The sequence below is a fragment of the Pollachius pollachius genome, assembly GCF_949987615.1.
Source record: "Pollachius pollachius genome assembly, chromosome: 3".
Lineage (NCBI taxonomy): Eukaryota > Metazoa > Chordata > Actinopteri > Gadiformes > Gadidae > Pollachius > Pollachius pollachius.
In genome coordinates, this window is record NC_136936.1 from 48,214,362 (window position 1) to 48,238,022 (window position 23,661).

Consider the following 23,661-nt stretch of genomic DNA (forward strand, 5'->3'; position numbering starts at 1 on the left):
AGGCCCAGGACCCATAATTACCACTTAACTCACGCTACACAAGGAAACCAGTTTTCATCGCTCTGCCTAATCCACTCCACTTAAATGAAACCACTAATATGTTCTCATGCACATCAAAGATCAGTCTCTCCCCCTATTAATTCTTTCACCTGCAACCTTTCGAATATAGATAGTTTGAGTCAGACGTTTGATCTCCTTCAAGGTGTCTCAATTATAAAGGAACACATTGAACAACCAGTGTCTCTGCGGGAGAGTATGAGCAGTTTATTGTAGAAGTAAAGGCTGTCAGAGCAGATTCGGGAGATGAATGCCTAACAGCATCGCACCAGAGTTTAATAACATCTATAATCCCAATCCCGTCACAGAATGTCACCCGTCATGTTTTAATTAAACTCCCCGGTTGAATGATTGAGTGTGTTGCCCCTTGTGCGTGCTTCCTAGCGTGCGTGATAGAAACCAGCCATCTTCCGCCCGTAAACACAGTTTGCTGTAGTGTTTTCAGCTTTGGGGAGAAGGCATGCAACATGTCACCTAGGACCGCATCGAGCCAGGATGTTCAAATGTGTAACAAGACTTATAACTAAACCCTCCTGCACTCCAGATGTGGAATCAGTCACCCAACCTAACCTTTTCTTTTTTTGGACTATATCCCAAGAGATTGAATAAATCCATCTGTTTATATCTGTATCTGAGACTTAATAGGAGCCTAAGCTTCATATTATTGATGAACAGCTTCCTGTTATGAGGGTAAGCTACACATCAGCTATGGATACAGCTGTAAAAAGTTGTAAAAAGGAAAGTCTCATGTTATATCGAGCTGGGTAACATCTTTCAAGATGGTGGCCACAAACAAACAATGAACCAGCGTCACGGTTCAGTCTCAAGCAGACGAACAGTAAAAATACCTCAGATGGATCTGTTATATTATAAACAGTCATTAAACGGTCGCCTAATATCAGACCTTGACAAAGCCACTTCACCTAAAATGTAAAAAGTAAAATGTGATGATGCCATAAAGACAGATAAGGAACACCTGGCATGGAAAAACATAATAAATGATTAATCAGACGCAGGCTAATGCTGAAGGCCATGTGTGTTTAACACTCGTATTGTGGCCACTCCTGATAAAGCATCACACCGCGAACACACAACACTTCAGCCAAATGGGCACCGTGCACCACAACACACCTACTCGCAGCAATCAGGGTCCGACAATCTGTCTTTAATAGTAGATTACCCGCCACTGTCCAGCCCTTTCTCACCCCAGCATCCCATCATGCATTTCACCCCAGGGGCGCCATGCCAACGGCGACTCTCCTGTTCCCATTGTGTGGTTCTAGGGCCGCTCCTGCTCTGGGCCACTCATCATGTGACCGAGCAGCAGAGAGACACCGGCCCGAGTCTGGGCCTTGCCCAAGACACGTCAGCCAGCACCACCTGTTCCCAACGCTGGAAAAGCCCCTACCACCTGCGGTTATGCGCTAGCCATGCCATAAAGTCTGCATGCATGCAACAGTGAAGGCTATTGTGCCGAGGTATGGCAACCACGTGAAACATTGGCAAATTATTTAATCCTCCGTAAATGATTTGAGGGCCGTCACGGGCCTCTGACTTCCACCCCCCCCCCCCCCCCGACACTGCTGGAGGAGGGGCGGTTTGTCGCGCTGTCCTAATTATAGAACTAGTTTCAAGTAAGCCGGACGTTTAACTGTCATTTTTATGCAAACGTCCCATTTGGCTGCGAAACTACGAGGAGCTCGACAGATTACAACGACGTCTACAAATTGAAGCTTGAGATCCGCATTGTCCGCGCGACGGTAGCGGAGGGAGAGAGGAGGACCCGGGGCACCAGCCGTGCCACCCACACAGTAAATGATTGTGGAAATGCCAAAGAAAGGTTGAGGAACAATGAGTGAATTGGCCCAACGGCCCGGGACGGAGGCCCGAAAGACTCCGCTCACACAATCATCTGACCACCGCCACCCCAGTGGAGGCATTCAAACTCTGCTGCCAGTCTGGTGAGCGTGCATGCAGACGCGCACGCACCCCAACACTGGCCCATGTACTGCCGGATGCGATTGGTCCCCAGGGCGGCTCATGTTGGACTCAGTTACAGCTAATTGGTGGGGAAGCATCCTGGGGCTTCAACTCCGGTCCAACGCTGAGTCCGAACTCCAGCAGACACACTCAATCCTCACACATGTACTGTAAAGCAAGCATTGTGCTCGTCGCACACACGGTTTAACACGCTTGGCCTTTAGCATGCGTGTACGCAGACACACACACATGAATACACAAACCGATGAGGGCACGTGACACGGCGCCGAAGCGACACAGCGCCGGCGACGGTGCTGGCCGCTCGTAGCCCGCCAGTTCTGGGTGCAGTGCCAGGCTCGGTCCCGGGCTCTCCGGCACATAAAGAGACGCTCTGTTCCCCGGGCCGGCTACACAGAACCCGGCTACTGCCCACCCTCTGCTGCACAGACAACCACCATTGTTCTGGTGTTTTAATGAAGAGTCAACATGAATATTCAAGGAGATGACAGGGCAGACATTGGCTGACTGGACGGTCAAAAGGGACACAGGGAACACCTCCTCCAGGTGCTATCACGTCGAGTTGGGTCGTGTGCCGAGGCCACGTCCTAGAGCCGACAGCACAAGGTTGTTTTAGTGTCTTCCAGCCTAAAAAACGTGCAGATCGTGCCCCCTCTTCAACAAAGCAGCTTAAAGCTAATCTGGAGCCCATTGAGAGGACTAGCTATCAAAACAGCTAATTCTCTGTTACCCATATGGCCCGCTCAGACGAATAACATGAACCAACCTCTCCACTGCACTGATACCCAGTCCCTGTGTTGAGAACCTTCTGGCCTCCTGGATACAGACCAGGGACTTTCTAGATGTGGTCGCGAGTCTCGGTTCCGTGAGGGGTTGACGGCTAGCCGAAAGCCCATTCTTGAGTAATTCCGCCCGCAGTCCACTAGGACCGACTAATTACATGACGCTACAACATAAATCAAACAAGTTCCAATATTTTATACAATGCTGCTGCAGTCTGCTGCATCTGGTGTTCAACCACTTTATTGGCCTCCACTCACAACAGTTTGCAGTGAAAGGTTGATTGATAAAGGCAATAACCACATGATATAAAACCGTATCAAGAATACGTTTCAAGTTTGTGTAAATCACGCATGTGCGCCAAGAAAGGTTCAAGCCCCAAAATCTTCCATCTTCCTTCTCTGATCCAAACCATCTCATTGTCTTTGTAGCCTCGCTCCTGTCTCCCCGATGCTATGGTAACCCCTACAGAGACAGAAACCTGCTGACATTCCCCTCGTCCCCTGTGAAACCTCATGTGAAACCTCATGTGAAACCTCATGTGAAACTTCATGTGAACCTACATACATTACAGCAGGAGGGACAGCATTCAAGGCCACTTTCTCATGTTAATAACATGCAGAGAAAAACGAAGATGATTAGAACTTGGAACACAGTGCACGTTAAAACAAAAGACGGTATGTTATGTTTACGCACACATGGAAAACTACTGATTCCCTATTCAGACAAAGCACATTTTTGGGCATATATTAGATCTTCTTTCATGGCCAAGGGCATGTGCCAAATAGTTTCTCTTATCACGGTCGAGACCTTGCATTACAATTAGCCTGTGTCTTGTTTGAAACTCAGCTTGAGCCCCAAGGATTTTCAAGACGCACACTTCAATAGGGGCTTTTCATTTGGTAGAAACCGATTTAAGCTTGAGTTGACTTTTACAGTAATGTGTGTCCTCCCAATAGAGACCCATCTCCCTGTTTTCCAAAATTCAAGCAGAAAAACACTAACCTTAATTAGGATTATAAAATAACCCCCTCTTTGTGAAGATAACACAAGAGGAATATTCTCTGTGCCAACCACAATAACTTCAGTAATTCCCAAACTACCGCCCTAAGTCGTTATTTTACCAGGCTCTTATTAGGAACCGTGGGTCCGTCTATTTCAACTAGTAGTGGATTCCAAACCACTGGAAGCATGGTAACGAAATCAGTGCTCCGCCAGACCCTAGCCTAGCAACCCCAGCGTTGCTACACAAGAGCCCAACGGGAAGACACATGAGCTTAGAGCTGGGGGTTGCCAATATGTCTAGAACCCAGGGGAGCGCTCCAGTTCAGGGGAGGGGCTGTCTCTCCAGGCCTGAGTCAGTCCACCTTAATGTCCAAGTCAAGGTCTGAGAGCCAAAAGGTTGCTCCGGTCCACACAAAGAACTACGTCACATTTGTAACTTCGTCATACGGTGCAAAGTCCTGTAATCCAAATGGTCTCCCCTGTTATGAGTCAGGATCTGGAGGGAGATCAATCCGTTCAGGCTGCCAGACCAGCCCTTATGTAAACACCCAACTCCTGGTCGCCTCAGCCCGGCGTCTAGGAGGCTGATGGCACTGAACCAGTAGGCCTTGCGACAACTTTGTAGTATACATGAGTAGTAGGAGGCAAACACACCAGGAAAGAAACAGTGCACCCACATCTGACACCAGATCTGAGGGGCTGATTCAAACCGTCAAGGGAGGTAAACGGGTCTGCAACGTCATTTTCTCTCCCACCAGACTGTCCGTTAATGTTCTACCTGCCACTCAGAACGAGACGCCCACCTGCGTCTAAAAAACCTGTGACCATCAGCGGGTGTTAAGGAAATGGAACTTCAAACGGACGACCGCACTGGCATAGCACCTGTGGACAATCACGTTCCGTTCAGGTCACACACACATGAACACATCCAACCGTGGAATCAAAGTCATTATATACGTCTCACACCAGCAACGCGGTCACGGGTGACCGGTGTTTATATCCGACCCGGTGGAAATATGGCAGAGTCCAACTTCCACAACACCCTATGAAACCCATTCTTCATCCCACTACAACTCTCCCCAGCGGCACCACTAAGCCAGCTGCCCAAACAAGATAAATCACTGCCCGTCTGGCCAGGTGGATCCGGGCGGACCTTCTAGCGGTGGGGTCTCCGGCTAATCATCTCCGCTGCCACTCGCTAATTAAATCAACGGAGCAGACAGCCAATAGGCCCGACATGCATCGCGCTTTAAATGGAAGAAAATGGTGCTGTGAGTTGTAGCTCTAAAATCCTCCGGACACCTCCGGGCTTCCGTCAAGGTCCAGAGAAAAGCCTTTGATCGGAAAGCAGGCATTTGAGAGGAGAGGATTCTGAGAGGAGGCAGCCAGACAAGAAGATCTCATTCAGCTATTTCTCTCTAGAGCTCAGGTATAGGTGTTGTTGATATTTTCCAATTGAATCAATACGTTTTGCGATCATGCAGAAAGTACGCCTCACTCATTTGCTGTACTTCCTCATGACTGCATTTGCTCCAAACCCGTCCAGGGTCAACAGTTGGCCCCTTGTAAACAGCGAGGTCTGACAGGTAAATGTTATCTCCAGACAGTAGACCTTATTAGAGTAGATTATGACGAGGGCCTTAGTCTCCTATAGCCCTGTCATGTTAACCCCTGCTCGGAAATCCGATAGCTTCCAGCCACCGAGGGTGGAATGCATTAGGCTGACCTGCGACCAGAACATGGCACAACTGGAACCCTGTATGTTTGTGACTCCTGACACGACCTGATCCAATTTTGGTAAGTGGCTAAGGAGCTGAAGGTCTGAGCCACTGCATCTCTTAAGAAAACAAAGCCAGGTCTGTGCCAGAAACGGACAGCTTAGGGAGGTTGAAAATAAAACAACACAAGCCCTGAACTGTGTTGCTGTTTCTTCTCCAGTTCAGGAGATGTTTACAGCAACAAAGCTGGAAACCATCTTCTAGTCTATTGGCATCAATCTGCTGTCTATTTTCATGTTCATCAGCAGGACATGCCATTCGAGTTTGTTTCATATTACTGTCACTTTACAGAATTTAAATAATTGCAACCGTCTTACACACAGTGTAAGTCGTTAGCTCACCCATTGATGTCGAACTGGAAATTTGGCTAATCAGCAATAATTTTCCTTTGTTTGTAATGGTAATGGCTTGTATGCCGATCTACAAAGCTGTTATGTTATGCTTTACGGTTTGTTTCTTACTGAATGTCAAACTATGAATGACAAGCCTTTGCAGACATCTGTAAACACCCTCATATAACTGTGAGCTTTAAGGTACCCTATAATTAGTTATACGCCTATACATTATTCCAAACAATAGAAATGTAGAGGAGGAAGATCCACTGGGATAAGTGGGTGGATGTTTTGAATACAAAACCTCACACAAGTCACAAAAAGAACGCTTTCATAGCCAGAATTCTTAATGAGCAATATGAGCGCAAATTCTAAATGTATTCAATAGACTCAGGGCAAACCAAAGGGACTTGTTGAATCTAGATGGAGTACTTTGCCTTCTTGCAGCCAACGTTACTTTTCCAATATTGCTCTGATCATCGGAACAAGTACTTCATGACTTCATGTCATTTACCAGAAAAGAAAATACGTGCTATAACTTTCTACGGTAAAAAGAGGGGGATCCCGTAAAATGCAATATGCCGATCGGACCAACAAAGAGGCAGCGTGTGAGCCAGCGGTCCAGCCCCAGACACAGCTGTCCCCAGCTGCATGAGGCTACTGGGAGGAACAAAGCTTTGATGGGACCCACAATGACAAAGTTGTGTTACTGTTGCCTTACCAGCACGATTGCAAATCTCTCCTCCAGTTCACTTTGTTCAGGCATGGGGAGCTTCGAGGGCATATGGTGACCCCTGAAGTCGGTGTGGTGATCCATACTCCCTGCGTTCCCCATCGTTGCAGTCCTCCTCCCTGGTGGACCTCTCAATGCGTAAAAGTTTCCGTTTTCACCCCACAAATCGTCTCACGGGTTCAGTGATAAGTTGTGTGTTTCGTTTTTCCGTCGGTGTCTTTTCGGGGTCGGGGCAGTTTAACGTGAAGCACATGTGATGAGAGCCGGACACCCGACTGTGCGTCCTGCGGGAGACCTCGTGAAGAGGTCGGAACTCGGGAAACTTCTTGGGCGACCTGCGGACGGAACGAAACGCGTCCCCGCTATCCGCATCTTGCACAACTACGGCTCCACTCCCAGTGGGGAATAATGACGATGTGCATGATTCAGGCTTAGCAATGCCCGTCTGAGAGCGAAGCTAGTAGCTAATCCCTCCTAGTGCTGACCAGCTAGTTAAGGGGGTCCACACACAGCGCACACAATCACATCGCTCTCCACAATGAGTCCATTCAGAGACAAGCCCCCTACTTGGGCGTGCCAAAGCCCGTCACTAAGGAGACGGTGTTTTGTATGTTGCATTGTGGTACTTTGAGTCCATTGTGCTTCAATAAATCAAAAAGTCAAGATTTCATTAACACGAAATGCTGTTTTATTTAAAAACACAAAGGTATATAATCCTAGGATCACGTTTTTCTGCCCCCTTTAGCCATTGGTGGGATGTTATTTGATATCCTGACAGGGTGGGGTCCAAGACTCCACATTAGTCACATGAGGATGACATCAACAACACATTGGAGAAGATCCAGAAGTTATCCAGATGCGCAGTGGTGTGGCGTTATTCACTGGACTCTGGAGAAACTAAACACTGGGCGTAAGTGAGCCCCATTAGGGATACAAGCACAGCTGACGCATTTCACATTATGTACCAAATGTTGCAGATTTGCGAGCAATAACCCTATTGTAAATGTCAGAGTGCTTGAGCTGTGTGCTCTACTGTCACACCAGACCAAACTGGCACGGTTGCATATAAAGTGTACACCTTGATCCACCGATGCACAGGCTATTCACCTGTTGGACATGCGCGCAAATGTAATGCCTTTGTGCTTAAGGTCCATGTCGCACTGGACGACTTGCTGAAGTTTATAGAAAAGGTGTCTGTGAAACCATAAACATTTTCAAAAGGTCAAAAATGACCCCACTGCCAGACCATTAAAAAAAAAGAAAATTAATTTATAATCCTGATACATTTGAAAGTAGATAACCGGTTACAACATTGAGAGAAGGACCCTATTCAGCCGTGTGTGATCATACTACCAAGTCAACAATCGAACAGTACATCCATGTACAACAGCGCCCTCTAGTGTACAATAACATGCCATTATGAAATAACGTTTTGCAAACTAAAGTAAATCATGTACCAAATGTTTTATCACCTATTTATCTAACAAGCTTCAGTTTCAAATATACACTACACATGTGCACTAACTTGGGATACATAAATGTAATGCCTTTGGATAAGCCAATTACATTTATAACAAAGCAGTGCTGCAGGGTATAGCAATGACCACTAACAGTCAAATTCAGTGGCACTCCCCTTAAAATAAGGCAATTTATCAACTGCATTCAATAACGCTTGCAACCGGGTGTTGCAGCTTGAGGGATTGAAAGTAATCTAGACATAAATGATATATCAATGCAAGAGGCTAAGTACCAAACTATATTTATTGTATACAGTAAAAGGACAACAAAAAGAAAATGTACAATTATCTGTGGAAGATATTAACCAATTCCCCCTAGCATCTGAGATCCAGTACGGCCTCAGCCATCGCTCAGATCAGTGTGCCAGTAATGTCTTGACAAAGAACTCCAAAACTCCCAAAAAGAGGAATACCTCAATGATTAGGTAATAATGTTGATTTTTAAAGAATGAAGCCTGTTGGGGACTAGAGGACTTGGGACGCTGGGGGGCGGGAATTCCCTTTTTTTTGTATGGCCGAAGGACTGAGGAGGGGGCAGGAAAACACAACTGAACTTATCTCTGCTCCAACGTGACGTAAAGCCTTTAAGCAGTGGGATCTAACACCCTGACACACTATACTGCTTCATTCGGAAAGCTATTCACGTAGCATTTTTGGTCCGGGTTACATTAACGTCGTTTATTATCACTTCACGCAAGGGGAGCGACATAATTGAGGTCAAGTGTCCATATACATACTTCTTTCGTTCCTTTAGTTAAAGATGGAATATGGATAAATCAGACATTAGTTTGACCGTTGTTCCTTTAAAGATAACTAAAATGAGTTGTATGTATACGTTTATACATATATATATATATATTTATCTATTTTTTAAGAAATCCAACACATCTTTATCCCAGCTCTCTTCCACCCAGTATTCTGAGGGCGCAGTGGGGCGCACTCAGAACCGCAGTTTCACCGCAGGTACAGAAACAGACACTAAGCGGGCGATGGCATATTAATCTTAGACATCGCTAACGGACCTCCCTTTGTGTTTCCCTGCGGGCCAGCTTGCTCGTGTCTGGAACATGTCATACTAGATAAATAGTACACGCTACTTTAGCATTTTGAACATGGTGGCGATGTTAGGATCTGGCCACAATGAAATATCCCTGAATGAATTATAGAGCTTTCAGTTTGGGTGAAGGTAGAAGAAGGAAGGATCCAAAACATAAGAAACAATAACAATGAGAGAAGAGGACGCTCTCCCGGGGGGGTTGAGTCCTCGAAGGTTTGTTCATGGTCCTCTTAGGAGAGGGAGCCTCCCGTCTGTTGTTGAAATACATCAATTGTGTCTTCGTCCTCCATCTCCAACTGAAAAACACACAAATAAAACTAAGGCTCGGGACACAAACATAACAACACAACAGACATCCCCTCGAACATCCATAGGGTATTTATTTTAATCTGGCCCGTAACAATGCACACATGGTCTTCAAGCGCCTTTGTATGTGCATTGCTTTGGATGCCAAATTCATAAGCATCGGTCTACAGGACCACAGCAATGCGTTGTGGGAGCACACCTTATCTACCTATCCGTTCTTCAAGACAGGATGTAAAAAGCCAGCGTTGCCAAACAAAGCACCTTATAGTAAGAGCATGACATGCTTAGGTAGACCTAGATGTCGACAGCTGTGCACGGGGCACTTGACACTTAATTTCGGTTACCGGAGAAATACAACTGCAACAGAATAGAACCACTATGATAAAAGTAACAGAGTTAGGTCATTTATTGCAGGACCATTAAGGATTGACAAAAGGTTTTGGCGATAGGAAAAAGCAGAGTCGCAAAACATAAATCGCACCACTCTCCCCTCGCCGTTGACATCAGGTGAAGAATAATCGTATTATCTAGTAAACCCGCTACGCTCAGCTGAGAAAGTAGGTTATGGTCCCCAACAGCGAGGATGCATTGCCAAGCCCTAGCTGCAGCGCCCCCCCACCGCACTGAGGTTACTTTGAAAAGGGAGCAATGCTTGCATTCTGCATGCAAACCACAACGACTGGGCAACAGCTAGTGCTTCACCATCCCATGTGTTAATATAGCAGTTTCTTATTTGAATAATACGCCTGCCTTGGGGTAAACTGTCAAGCAATAAGTAAAGAGCATCACAATCAAGTGCCAAGGGGCAAGACAGTACTGATTAGGGTGATAAAATATCTAAAGCTTGCACAATAACAATGCTCTTTTCCAGGTTAAAAGTCCTTAATTATTGTGATGCAAGTTTCCTTTGCCAATAGTAACAGTTACAATTTTTGGCCAAAAGTTTGACAATGTGGTCAACGTTCATCCTTGAGCAAAACTATTTTGAAATATAGACTTTGAGGCAATTCAACGACAAGCCCATTGGAAAATGTGCATCGTCGACTTATCTGAGGAGTGGGCAATACATTCAGCAACATTGTGGGACATGAAAAGAGGATAAAGAGCGTTTTCTGTCTTAGGGAACCAACCTGTGCAGGGGTATCCGTCTCGTTGATTGGCTGTCCATCAAACCTAAACCTTATCTGACGAATCGCCAAGCCCTGCAAAACACAAGACAAGATGTTCTCAAAACCAAACATGAAACATCAGACAAGGAGCTGGGGGAAATGTTGACATTCGGTTATTGATCGAAAAAAATGCAGGAAAGGTGGCTCTTGAGTTTTCACTCGCCAGCCAAGTCATAGACTACATGACTTCAGTAGTAGACCCACCTGTCGTTCGCAGTATGCCTTCATTAACTTGCTGAGCGGAGTGTGCCTTTTGATTTTGAACTGTACGACCGACCCGTCTTGACCCGCTACTTTAAGATTAATATGGTCGTTCTCCGTCTTCACACCTTCCTGGAAAAACACACACACACACGCTCAGCATCCCGTGCACCACAACCTGCACTGAGGACCACCTACAGAACCGAGGTCTGCAGCAGAAGTGCGCACCACTCGCCTGGTGCTGGCTGAAGATGCGCACCCAAGGCGCTCCATCGGACTAGCATAGCAAGCTAGTCCGTGGTTAAACTGGCGCAGAAAGGCACAATGGCGCAAAGAAAAACACTACAAATCGTTCCTTTATCAAACATCTATTCTTCAGCAAACGTCAATATAGCTGATAATGTGTCAGACAAATGGTTTAGAGTAGAATGAACACGTCACAATGCAAGGATGTTCGCATATAAGAGAAAGATCCGCACATTTGTCCACCTTTGTGTTGTCGGTCTGCCCGCTCAAATGCTGCGCTATCTGAAGATGGTTAGCCATGCTAGGTTAGCCACAAAGCTCACGTTAACTCACAAAGGACAGTACAAAACAATGATTACACATGCACAATAGTTTATTTCATGGCAAACCAGCACTAACCTTTGGCTTTTCTTCAGACATTGTGCAGTTTCTCCCCGAGACCTCACTTCCAATGTGAAAACAGATTGCTATCCAGGCAGCGGGCAGTGCGTTAGCGGGTCTGCAGGCGGCTCTTCCTCGGTCTGTTAGGTTTCGACCGGGAGCGCGCACATTACGAAATTGTGATTGGACCATTCCATGTCACGTGTTTCGCATTTTTCGGGAACGTGGATACGTGTGCGCGCAAGCACATGTTCGCGTGCCCGTGGAGTCAGAAACAGACAGGGACTATTTGCACAACTGATCTTTCTAGGTTCAAACACACTGTTGATACAGAAAATCCAGTTGTTTGCAAGTTTGTTGGGTTTAGTAGATCAAGGAGACACATACCTTCATCATACTGTATTTATGTGGTACATAATACTTCAGAACAAACCATGAATATGTCAATAATGATCAATCTAAAAGTGGATACAAATATTATTTGACTATAACATTAGCACAAAAGTAAATGATAATGCAAGAATAATGGGAAATAGCATTTGCAATTTACAATAATAATTGCTAATACTTTTTTGCTATTTGCTATACATCCCAATTAGATTAATTTCAGAGGGACACAAATTAATATATGGTTTACTAGCATTGCGCAAAAGTGACAAGTCAATATAAGGTTTTACTCTTTTTGATAATGAAACATACAGCATAACAGAAATAAATGACTACAGTGGAAAACATAATCACATGATATCTATGTAAAGAGCCAATATAATGAAATATGATTCAATGGAGTGCATTTTCGATTTACAAGGTTCTACATCACATTCTTTATCTGTCATTGGCATGAAATAAAAATCTAACATCACAGTTTAACACATTCTACTTGATAGGAACGATAATCCACAGGGGCCTAACGATACAACATCACAACAATTTCTGATTAAAGACACAATACGTATTGAGATTCTGTTACTATTGCGTCTTCTTCTCCTGGATTGTTTCTTAATTGTCATCCATGCGTGAATAAGGATTCCCCTTTGTAAGACCTATTAAAAGGTAAACAAAATTTCATTAACAGCCCTGTGAAATATTTTTTACTGCTGTCACTACAAAGTTTCAAGTTATCTATTAATGTTGAGTTGAGATTTACTTCTGGAATAGATTTTAACTAACTGTAGATCAGCGTTCTAGAAGAGTAATATTTAGTTACTTAGTGCTCATTCATTAATTATTAGAGCATTTTATATAATTTATTACATCTTACAAGTTCCGATGGGTGACTGAACAATGACAAAGTCAGATCCCTCCAATAGGGGGCGCCGTTAAATCATAAATTATTTAAGATCACATTTTACCACCTTAGTCTGTTAATAAGTATACTGTTGATATTAAAGGGAGAGTGTAACGTTTCCTTAAAAAAAAGACAGGATTCATGCAGATGAAGGTTTCTTACCATATTTCTTCCTGACTTCTTCGTGACGCACATTCATCTCAGACTTTCTGTTTACATAAAAACAAAAGGCACGTGTTAAGATCAAGGATGTCTGAAGGTTGAAGGTGACCACTGCAACCTGTTGATAACGCTGACCGTATCTGGAGCCAAGCAGTACCCAACACTCAATTACCTCTCATCCTTGCGGGCCTTCCTGGCGCGTTCCTGTTGGGCCGCTCTTGCGTCCTCTCGCTTGTTCCTGGAGTTCAACATAATCCACAGAGTGAGCCGCTTGGACTCAAGAGACCAACGTGACAAACTTGCTTGGCAGTTGGCCTTACAAGCAGAGACATGCTCGGAGTCTCGTAGTGTATAACAAAGACATCCACACAGGTAGGGATCTAACACCACGTGCACAAACCCACACAGGGATGTGACACTACGTGCACAAACACAGACATACCCACAGACAGGGATCTAACACCACGTGCACAAGCACACACACACAGACACGGATCTAACACCACACACACACACACACACACACACACACACACAGACACACACACACACCGTACCTAACTGAATAAACCATTCCCATTCCAATGACTAGTGAAGAGTGCATTTAAGTTCAACTTGAAGGTGGATTAGCGGAAATTAAGCCCATCTTGAACAACAGCATCTGAACTGAGCCGAACCTGGGCAAAGGCTGATGTAGGCTGACAAGCAACAATAGGAGTTCATTGTGTTCCTTCTTCTTGGCTGGGGAACTGAGCCAAATTACAAAGTACACTTAGCCTTGTGACTCGTGAGCCTGGTCACACAGGATAGCCCCTCAGCTGATTTGATGAAAAACTAAAGCGGTTTAATTCACTGCTTACCCGATTTTTTCACATTTACAGCAGCAGAAACAGCAAACCAGAATGGCAATGATGATGATGCCTGCCAGCACTGACATGGTAATGATCAGGCTCTGGAAGTTGACTGGAGATGACACCAAACGTAACAAAGGGGGGACATGGGGGACATCATTATTACGACGTTGAGGGGAAATGGGACCTTGAGAGATACATGAAGAATACGATTTTTGTTTGCTGGTCAGAATCTTCTTGTCTTACCCCAGCAGAGACCCCATCGTGCATTATTTAATGGACACACACTGGCCTTAGGCAGGATGCTTCTCACAGGGTAGTCCACACATTCCTTCGTTGACATGCACCACAAACACTGAAACAGACATAGAAATGTGCTCCTTTTATTTTCATTGAATATTGAACAAAGGCTTCTACGTTATATTGACATTTATTTTGTATATATATTTTTTTTTTACTTACAGTGACATTCTTAAGGCAGTCTTCACAAGTGGTGTTGGACTTTGAGGCACAAGGGACTGAAATTGGAATTATAACATAATAATGTGAGTTTATTCAAAGTAGGGCATGGCTACGACTTATTTAGGTATAAGCATGTAATAACCCCATGTTCAGCAGTATTGTGAGTAAAACAAGTGGAACAGATACACTGAGTTTAAAGCTGAACATTTCGCATCCAGTTGCGCAAATTAATTTTGTAATTAATTGCGCAAATTAATTACAAAATCAAATACAAGCTAAATATATTTGGTGTCGTGCAAAAAAAAAAAAACTAATCGCAATGACCCGGTTAAAGGGAGAGACGGGTTTGTTTTGGTCATGTTTTGATCCTGAGGTAAACTTGTGACCTGAGCCAATGACCAAGAGGAGAAGCTAAGTGGCTAATGAAGTAGCAAAAGAACTCACCTCCCGGAGGATCCACGGTCTGCGAGTCGCCGCTTCTGATTCCGCTCAGGGCGAAGATCACAACTAAAAACGCTATTCTATACATTCCGGACATTTCGGGATTTGGCCAAAATTGTTTCACTAAAGCAAAACTTTTGAGTCCCGGATTTGTAAGCAGCTGAAGAGGGGTGGATACCTTCCTTCTTTTTCTTTTTTCTTTTTTATCAAGGTCTGACGTCACGGGCCCCAGGGCCCCGTGGGCCAAAGGAAGTCTTCCACAACCCTTATTTCATGCTCCGTTTCATTTCGTCACCACACCACAGTGAAAAAAAACAACCACAACCACACTGCTTAATGAAATACAATAATTTATTAAAGCATATTTAAATTCAGTTATAAAACGTTGTCTTTTTGTTCAAAACAAGCAGAAGGAACAGTCGTGTTTCAACGGTAGGGGAGTCTCTGGAATGGCCGCCGGCAGCGTTACCAGAAAGCCTCCCTCTAGATCAGACAGACTGGAGAGAGCAGTGGAAGACGGGCGGTGCTGTGACGTTAGGTGAAGACAATCTGTACAGTCTTAGTGGATTTCATTGTTATGGTGGGCAATAGCTTGGCAAATGCATGTTTCCCTGCTTTAACATCATTCAGAGTGTCCCAGACTTCCTGACCTAGATTAAACATTCAACAAGCACAGCCAGCCATAACATTGGGAGCTACAGCCTGTTCGTTTGAGACCATACGACATTCCTTTGATCACTTTTATGCACATACACTTTTGAGCACGTTAACATCCAATGTTGCATCGATCGTGGTACAATTTAGTTGTATCCGAGAACACACAATTCATTCAGAAATCCAAACACAAAACAGCATCATCACAATTAGTTTCTGTGACTGTCCTCACAACATCGGTGCTTGTGAATTCTCCCTGCCAAGCTCACTCTCTCCCGTCATCAATAGTCCACATAATAAATAAGCCTCACAGACACTTGACACTATCTAAAAACAGACAAGATACATCCTTCAGACATGGGGTAGCCAAGCTGCGTCATGCTCGCTCCTCAGTCCTCGAGTAACAGCTCCAGTCGCAAATCATTTCATTGACCAACTCTGTTCAAAAATATAACAGATCAATACTGAGAAAGAGTCTAACAGTAACGTTACACATACAAGCGGCAAACAGTTGTACAACCATTTACAGTGAATGGCACCTTTCGTGAAACGCATTGCCCTACAGGGTGGATTCCTCTCGTCTCTGCAAATGTATGAGAAGGCAAACGTTTCCATATCTAGAAACATGGTGTTGCCACCTTCGTACATTTGTAAATGGCCATATACATTGACTATTTAGTCAAAAATGGTGGACGTTGGAAATGTACTGTGAAAACCCACTTAAGGCAATAAAGTGTAGATGCTGTTCTGTTCTCATGATGTGGTATCGCCCGTTTACCCGAGGGACCCTAAATTACGGACAGGGACTTAAAGGGGAAAATGCTAAATGATAGTGAAATAGCTCATTGCTTTTTACAGAATTGTCCGTGCATGTGATTAGATTCGTTAAGCATGGTTGACGTTGAACATATAAATGCACGCTTGGTCGAATTCCCACCCTGGTTTATGGTTTTAAATGCAAAAAATGAAAAATACTTTTAAATGGCGATGACTACAGAAGGGAACTGTAAGCAAGATAACAGCTACCACCAGTGTAAATAACATGAGTAAGCGTCAAGGACATTCAAAACGAAGCCTGTATCAGAGGAAGCAATACCCTGTGGAAAGATTAGCTTATAGTTGTGCAGACGCTAGCGTTTTGTGTGTTGCAATAAGCAGGAGTTATTTTTGTCTTTCTGTACAAACTTTTGCAACCATTCTTCATATTGCCAAAGTTCGACAATATCGTTCAATGGTCCATTCAAAGCTCTACGATTTTCTTCTGCAAGTGATTTTGCTTCGGGGTCTTCCCTGGTCTTTCCCCCCATGGTCCGGTTGGGTCTGGTTCTGTACAGCACAGGACCCGTTCTGCCCTGACCATCACCGGATCCAGTTGGTTCCGTAGCTCGACACAGATCTCACGCTACAACGCTTCTTCACGATCATGTTGATGTAGGCCTTCATGATCTTGGTGATCTCCCCGACCTGAAACACATAGAAAACCAGAAATTAAGAATCAAGATGCTCTACAAGCAATATAGCAATCACTGTCCTCCAGAAGAACATCACACGTGTGGCGTTGAGCCCACAATGATGTGAACGTACCTGCGGCGTCTCAAATAACATCTCCCTCTCGTCCACGGTGATCTTGTAAGTGCAGGGCTGAGGAGCGCCGAAGAAGACGATGTGCTCGTACGGGAAGGTCTCAAGAGGCTTAGGGTCTCCTCTCTTGTAGACCGAGATGTTCTCCGCGCTCACACTGAGCCACAGATCGTGAGGGAAGCCTCCCTCTTTGCACTACAAACACAACACAAACAGCCCCGTCAAATCGACTCTCATGTCAACAACGCAGGCTTTTTAACTCACACACACACACACACACACACACACACACACACACACACACACACACACACACACACACGACCAAACATCAAACCCAGTCTCCCGGATATTTACCTCCACATCAAACAGCGTGGAGCCGTAGCCGGGCCACTCCTTGATGATGGTCATGTACTTCAGCATGGCTTGGTGCTGGTCGAGCCCCCGGATGCGGGACCACTTCTCCAGGACGCTGGCTCTGGTGGCCGACGTCTCCTCCTTGACCCACATCTCCAGCATCTGCTCCTCCTCCATGCGCTGCTTCTTCATGGAGCCCGTCTTCAGGCCCCTCCGCAGGGTGCCCTCCAGGAAGCTGGTCCTCCGCCGCTCCAGCGTCTGGCCCGTCTGGCCCGTCTGGCCCGCGGCCCCCGCCTTGGTGAAGTGCAGGATGCGGCTACGCAGGCGGCCCATGGGGTACACGTTCTCCAGGGTCCAGTTGACCCGGGCCTTGTCGCCGTGGAGGAACTGCAGGCGCAGGGCCCCCAGGTGCTGCAGGGTCTCCTCCGGGGCGGGGAAGTGGCCGCTGGTCAGGCTCTCGTGGGCCTGAGTGGGGGGACCCGCAAGGGGAGGGTTTAGCACCGGGAGGTGGACCTCACCTCCGGACGGCTCCGTGTGAGCGTCCGTGCGAGTGGCAGTGTGACTCACCTGCTCAAACATGAACGCAAACTCCACGCCTTCCTTGGGCATGCTCTCCACGTCCAGGAAGCAGTAGAGTTTGAAGTAGAGTTTCCAGTGTCCTTCGTCCTCCTCTTCCTCACTGCCAGCCAGTCTGATGGGGGAAATGATTCAAATGATTAATTGAACTGCATGTTTGTCGTTTTAAACTTTGCATCTTAACTGAGCGGCATATTTGACTTAAACAATGTGATCTCTCGGGCGACTTACCGCTCAAACTTAGCCAGAACGTCAGCAACGATCACCCGGCTCTCCACCGCCCGGTCGATGTTGTTCTTGTGCTCGAACAGAGCGAACATGTTCCTGCTGTCCTCCATCGCCAAGCCTCTGATCAGCTTCTCCACCACCTGGACATCAGGGCATTGACGTTAGTCAGACATTAAATTGCACTTTAAGCTTTGGTTTGGAAGTGTTTTTGAAAAACGCAGTAAATACAGCTACGAACGTTCAACATTTACTAAGTAAGCAGATGCTTTTATCTAAAGCTAATTCAGATAGATGAAAATCTGAAATGAACAGGTAGGGCTTAGGCATCTCGCTCAAGGGTACCTGCAGGTAGTCTGCAGACATTGGGAATCAAACCCAGCACCTTTCAGCTCTGACTAAAACAATCACAGCACCTACATTATCCGGCTCCTACACACATGAATTTTGTGCAAATGGAAACATTCCTTTAATGAAGAGATGTTCTCCTGTCTGTGTAGGAACATGAGACGTGAACCCATCCACAGCCTATCTATAGTCCGGTCTACAGCCTACCTCTCCAGCAGTGGTGTGGGAGTTGATGGAGATCTTGCAGGACCCCCCGCCGTGGCAGTAGACTGTGGTGGTCATCTCCTGTCTGGTGACGAGGGCGACGATCTCTTCCTGGGAGGGAACGTACTCCCGGCACTTGGTCTTCTTCAGCGACTCGCCGATGAAATGGGCAAACAGTTCGATCTCTGAGCCAGGAAACAGCTCCTTAATCCTGTGGAATCCCCCGGGATTAAGACGTTTATAAAGATACGTGAAGGGAACACAGGCGAGATACATTCGGTAAAGTTAAATTCCTTTATATATTGACAAAACACAGCAATAAAGGCCTCTCTGAGACGGCAGCAGTTCTGACCCGATTACCTTTTTAGGTGAAACTTGAGGTAGCGCAGGATAACCCTGCTGGGGAGGAATGTGCAGGCCATACAGGTGAGTAGGTGCCAGTGGGCGCGATTGGCCAGGCTGTTGGGTTGGGGGACGTGATTGGTCTGTTTGATCAGCTGACAGTAGACCTCGTCTCTGAGCGGCCGCAGGTCCTGGCAGGTCTGCAGGATGCCCTGGACGATGGGCACGGGGTCCGACACCGCCTCCATCTCCTGCAGGGAGTTGAAGATCTTCACCGCCTCGTCCTGAAGGCTGGAGTAGCCCTTCTCCTTTTGCACTGCAGGGAACGGACACAGGTACAGGTTGGACTCCAAAACACACAGCCGGAGGTCCGTTGCATCTACGTCAGGGGATTTTGCTGAGACTTTTATCCAAAGCGACTTACACCCATTCATTCACTCATTCACACACTGACGGCCGAGTCAACCACGCAGGGCGACAGCCAGCTCGTCGGGTGCAGTCGGCGTGAGGCGTCTCGCTCAGGGACACCTCGGACGCTCGGACACTCGGAGGAGCCGGGAATCGAAGGAGCTGGGAATCGAACTAGCAACCTTCCGGTTTCCAGTCAACCCCGCTCTACCTCCCGAGCTACTGCCGCACCCCAGGTTCATGAAACTGGATACTAGTGTTTAACGGTGGATATAACAGCAGGCTTCCGCACTTACAATGGACACTGACGTCTCCGTAAGGCAGTGGTAGGAGAGGGGAGTGCAGGGGATGCTGGGTGTATCTCAGGATGGGGTTCCTCCAGTAGGTCTGCTCCACCGCCTCCACATTCAGACTGCTCTCCTGGGGACAGAGAGGGGAGCATGAGCCCTCCAGTGGTTTATAGATCATGAACTCAAAATCCTAAGTTGCAGGCGTTGCTGTGGCATGCAGGCAGCAGGAAGAAGCACTTAAAAAGGTTGAATGTTTGTCATTCAATTATTACATTTACTTGCGCCGGGGAATCTCACACAATCCCACAGAGTAATTCAATCATTTGCTTCCGAAGCACTTTTATAAAACCTCAAATGGGTACAAAATGAACTGCAGTAATTCAGTAATTCAGACACAATCGGATCAATAACAGAAGGAGCACTTGAGGAACAGTAGGAAAGCAGAGTAAAAGAAAAGGTACACTATGCACTCACTCCACTATGTGGTGCTGTCAGCCCAATAGACAGATAATGTGCATTACCATTCCTCTACTGGCAACGGCTGTGTGTTTATATATTCCTATTGGACCAGAGCCAAACACGGCTTTGAGAGCCTTGACAAAAACATTACCAGATTAACAGCCGGCCCAAAAACATATTATTCAAAGAGGCTGTCGAATAAGAATGGCATAGTGTACCTTTAGGCAGCATCACCACACACACAAACACACACACACACACACACACACACACACACACACACACACACACACACACACACACACTATATTTAAGTACCTCACTTAAGAACTACACTGTCTGCAACCTGGTTAAGAAGCTGGCATGGATTCGAGTTGCCAAAGAAATGCAAATGAGAACCGGTTAAACAATGAGTGAATTCAACCGGCGTTACTGGGCAAACATCATGATGGGTGACGTTGGGTCGTGTGCTCTGTGAGGGGTCTCTACCTTGATGTCCCTGATGAGCTGCTGGGTGGGGGTCTCGATGGGCACCTTGCTGTCGATGGCCCCCTGTATGGCGGACGCCCACCTCATGGCCTCGTTCAGCATCTTGGTGTACAGGCGGTACGAGTGCTTGCGCCCGTGCACGATGATGTTCCAGTAGCCTGTGTGAGGGCAGAGGGGCGTCAGACCGATGGCTCCATTCTTGGCAGTCTGCCCTTCGACACGTCATTCAGGGGTTAAAAGGACATTTCACAAGGGAGAGACGTGTTCTACATTTTTACTTTTTTATATTTTAGGGCAGACAGCTTTTATCCAAAACACTTACAACGGTTAATACACACACAGACGGAGTAAATCATGCAAGGCGATAGCCAGCTCGTCGGGAGCAGTGTCTTGCTCAGGGATAACTCGGCACTCATATAGGAGGAGCAGGGATCGAACTAGCAACCTTCCAGTCACAAGTCAACCTGCTCCAACACCTGAGCTAAGCCGAAGCCACACCCGTTCCACGTTGTATGATCCTTGTTTCAGCCCGGTGATTCTCAAGGCCTCGGTGAGTTCCTCGATGTTCCTCAACGAGACCTCCGGCAGGAACCGGAGGAGACGTCAGAGCGCGTGGAAACGTACCGCTCTCCTTGAAGACCTTCTCGTCGGGCTGGACGATGGAGCAGAGGCTGTTCAGCACCAGGGTGCCCAGCTTAGCGCCGCTGCGCTCCGAAGTCTTGTAGTAGTCCAGGGAGCTGGTGGTCAGGACGAACCAGCGCTTCTTCAGCTTCAGGGACGTGCTCTTGGCGCCCGATTTCATCTCTTTGTGGAGCCAGCCTAAATGTCAATGTTAACAATATAAAATAAGTTCAGCAAATCAAAGTAGCGCTACAGTGCAAATAAGCTATCTTGGCTTACATAAGGTCATGTATCCAATTATGGTCTCTGTTGATAGTAAACACATCGCTTGCTGTGCTTACCGAGCATTTTAGACAAGACAATATTTACAAAACGCCAACGTAATGCTGTGTAAGCTTTTAGAGTTTAATTCGATTTAGGTAAGGAATGAGCTACTACGGGATAAAATGTGGGTGGTGATGTGGCCCAAGGTGAAGCCGATGTTGCTTACTACGGCTGAAGTACATTATTTCCGATATTTTATTGAATTACAAACATATACAATTATTCCTCCACTGTGTTTTTGACCACATAACTGTTAACTGTTGATTTAAATGTTTGATAGTGTAGTGCACTGTAGTGCATTGATTAAAAACAGTTAAAAGTCAGAAGTGCAAAATAATACAAACCCTTAGAATCGACCAATCAGAATCAAGCATTCAACACATTGACTTTGACTTTAGACTTTATTGTCCCCGAGAGGAAATTCTTTTTCACATCACAAGTACAGGTAAGGGCCGTGCGCCGACAGTTAACAACAGATGGACAACAAACACAACAACAATAACATGCAGACAGACATTGTGGTATAACAACAACCAAACAACCAAATCCACTGACCCCGGACCAGGAACTCCTGGCCGTCGACCCTGGAGTCTCCCTTGGGTTTCTGCAGCAGGCTGATCCAGTGGTGCATCTCCTCCGCCATGTCCGTGTTGCAGTGGATCACCCGATTGGCCGTGATGATCACGAAGGAGTTGGGTCTGGGAACACATTGGACAGGGGGTGTTTATTGTAAATGGAATGCATTTTCATAAAGCGCTTTTCTGACCAGTGGCCACTCAAAGCGCTTCACAATATTGCCTGACATTCACCCATTCATGCACACATTCGCACACCGACGGAGGTGTCAGCCATACAAGGCGACAGCCAGCTCGTCGGGAGAAGTCAGGGTGAAGTGTCTTACTCAGAGACACCTCGACACTCGAACTAGCAACCTTCCGGTTACCAGCCAACCCGCTCCACCTCCTGAGCCACATGGTTTCTGTTCTGGGGAGGGGACTATGACGGGTGACTGTGAGAACAAGAGCAGATCATCTGGGCTGCTTGGAAGACTCACCTGTCAGGATTGTCTGACGCACACACAGAATCTATCAGGCCTACGTCCAGCGTGCCCTACAGACAAAAGAGCGATTCACCAGTGAGAACCTCATCATCACTGTTATCATGTAATCGGATTATGAGAGCAGAGATAATGTCATAAACGCCAGAGGCTCACGGTCAACAATACTTTAAGGATGATCTCGTCAATACTAGACGAAATTTGGATGTAAACGTATATTTCAATTATTTCTAATTTCGACAAATTACAGGACTGGCCAGTCCAATCTAAATCTGGGATGTGGTACCGTGCCTCGATTTAATTGTTTTAAAAACAATGAAATGAAAACCAGGCCTTGTGATTAGCCTACAATTTATTGAGTTGCATGCTTCCAAATCCGAGCAGTATAAGGATAAGTATAAGTCTGAGTATAAGGATAAGTATCTGGCCTTGGGAAGGGAGCCAGCACTAACCACAGCATTCTTTGGGTTGGCCTGCTCGTGGTGCATCTCCATGCGCTGCTCCGGGCTGGCAGTGTGGACGCGACTCAGCACATTGAACCAACCGCTGGGGGGTCAGCGAGAGTTCACAGCAGAGAGGGAGAGAGGGAGAGAACCATGTGAAAGGAATTAGCACGTTTCAGTTCCACCGTTGGCCAGCAGGGGGAGCTTGGCTTCTAGGTGTTATTTCTGTGGTAACGTGATGAAGGCTAATGTAATGTCGGTGGTAGGGGGGTCTGGTACAATGATAGACGTTTATAAAGGCGTACCTGGCGTCCTCCGGGGTTTCTGCGTAGATATGATAAGTACGCTCTTCTGTAACAATGTTCAGGGCGTTTTCCTTTTCGTGGTTATCGACAATTTGCCTTTAAAAAAGAAACATTCCAAAATTAGTTTGATATAATGACAATCAAGATGATATTCTGTGTGAAAATGAGTTGCAGAAAATGAAAGCTGACCTAGCTTTACGAAAAACAAAGTCTG

The 23,661-nt window shown here is 46.2% G+C and overlaps 4 protein-coding genes across 7 annotated transcripts in view; all 4 read right to left on the reverse strand.

The window, feature by feature from the left end:
* Nucleotides 1–7,203, reverse strand: part of fmnl2a (formin-like 2a) — a 50,724-nt gene extending 43,521 nt beyond the window's left edge. For all 4 annotated transcript variants that reach the window (XM_079731978.1, XM_079731980.1, XM_079731981.1 and 1 more), the window contains exon 1: nucleotides 6,672–7,203. In XM_079731978.1, the coding sequence (XP_079588104.1) occupies nucleotides 6,672–6,785 (114 nt within the window). In that variant the 5' untranslated portion in view covers nucleotides 6,786–7,203. The remainder of the gene's footprint in view (nucleotides 1–6,671) is intronic.
* Nucleotides 7,204–8,426: 1,223 nt separating this feature from the next.
* sumo3b (small ubiquitin like modifier 3b) lies at nucleotides 8,427–11,896 on the reverse strand. The gene is made up of 4 exons (XM_079732085.1): nucleotides 11,579–11,896; nucleotides 10,937–11,065; nucleotides 10,694–10,765; nucleotides 8,427–9,553 (listed from the first exon to the last, which is right to left on the reverse strand). The coding sequence occupies exons 1-4, from the start codon at nucleotides 11,750–11,752 to the stop codon at nucleotides 9,488–9,490; spliced, it is 441 nt and encodes a 146-aa protein (XP_079588211.1). The 5' UTR covers nucleotides 11,753–11,896; the 3' UTR covers nucleotides 8,427–9,487.
* Nucleotides 11,897–11,946: 50 nt separating this feature from the next.
* pttg1ipb (PTTG1 interacting protein b) lies at nucleotides 11,947–14,941 on the reverse strand. The gene is made up of 7 exons (XM_079732084.1): nucleotides 14,768–14,941; nucleotides 14,324–14,379; nucleotides 14,108–14,216; nucleotides 13,871–13,973; nucleotides 13,183–13,248; nucleotides 13,011–13,057; nucleotides 11,947–12,603 (listed from the first exon to the last, which is right to left on the reverse strand). The coding sequence occupies exons 1-7, from the start codon at nucleotides 14,859–14,861 to the stop codon at nucleotides 12,560–12,562; spliced, it is 519 nt and encodes a 172-aa protein (XP_079588210.1). The 5' UTR covers nucleotides 14,862–14,941; the 3' UTR covers nucleotides 11,947–12,559.
* A 155-nt stretch (nucleotides 14,942–15,096) lies between these two features.
* The window catches only part of myo10l3 (myosin X, like 3), a 67,858-nt gene continuing 59,293 nt past the window's right edge, over nucleotides 15,097–23,661 (reverse strand). Inside the window, exons 28-41 of the mRNA XM_079732052.1 lie at nucleotides 23,448–23,543; nucleotides 23,152–23,245; nucleotides 22,697–22,752; nucleotides 22,198–22,340; nucleotides 21,322–21,516; nucleotides 20,698–20,855; nucleotides 19,756–19,879; nucleotides 19,070–19,367; nucleotides 18,713–18,920; nucleotides 18,164–18,300; nucleotides 17,924–18,047; nucleotides 17,357–17,821; nucleotides 17,003–17,194; nucleotides 15,097–16,882 (exon numbers count right to left, since the gene is read on the reverse strand). Coding sequence (XP_079588178.1) covers nucleotides 16,778–16,882; nucleotides 17,003–17,194; nucleotides 17,357–17,821; nucleotides 17,924–18,047; nucleotides 18,164–18,300; nucleotides 18,713–18,920; nucleotides 19,070–19,367; nucleotides 19,756–19,879; nucleotides 20,698–20,855; nucleotides 21,322–21,516; nucleotides 22,198–22,340; nucleotides 22,697–22,752; nucleotides 23,152–23,245; nucleotides 23,448–23,543 — 2,395 coding nt within the window. The 3' untranslated portion in view covers nucleotides 15,097–16,777. The remainder of the gene's footprint in view (nucleotides 16,883–17,002; nucleotides 17,195–17,356; nucleotides 17,822–17,923; nucleotides 18,048–18,163; nucleotides 18,301–18,712; nucleotides 18,921–19,069; nucleotides 19,368–19,755; nucleotides 19,880–20,697; nucleotides 20,856–21,321; nucleotides 21,517–22,197; nucleotides 22,341–22,696; nucleotides 22,753–23,151; nucleotides 23,246–23,447; nucleotides 23,544–23,661) is intronic.

Coding starts and splice junctions, on each gene's coding strand:
- sumo3b (XM_079732085.1), bottom strand. CDS start 11,752: ATGGTCCAATCACAATTTCGTAATGTGCGCGCTCCCGGTCGAAACCTA. Junction 10,766..10,936: donor AGGCATACTGCGAACGACAG/GTGGGTCTACTA, acceptor TGTGTTTTGCAG/GGCTTGGCGATTCGTCAGAT. Junction 9,554..10,693: donor AGACGGATACCCCTGCACAG/GTTGGTTCCCTA, acceptor TGTGTTTTTCAG/TTGGAGATGGAGGACGAAGA.
- pttg1ipb (XM_079732084.1), bottom strand. CDS start 14,861: ATGTCCGGAATGTATAGAATAGCGTTTTTAGTTGTGATCTTCGCCCTG. Junction 14,380..14,767: donor GACCGTGGATCCTCCGGGAG/GTGAGTTCTTTT, acceptor TTCCAATTTCAG/TCCCTTGTGCCTCAAAGTCC. Junction 13,974..14,107: donor ACGATGGGGTCTCTGCTGGG/GTAAGACAAGAA, acceptor TGTCATCTCCAG/TCAACTTCCAGAGCCTGATC.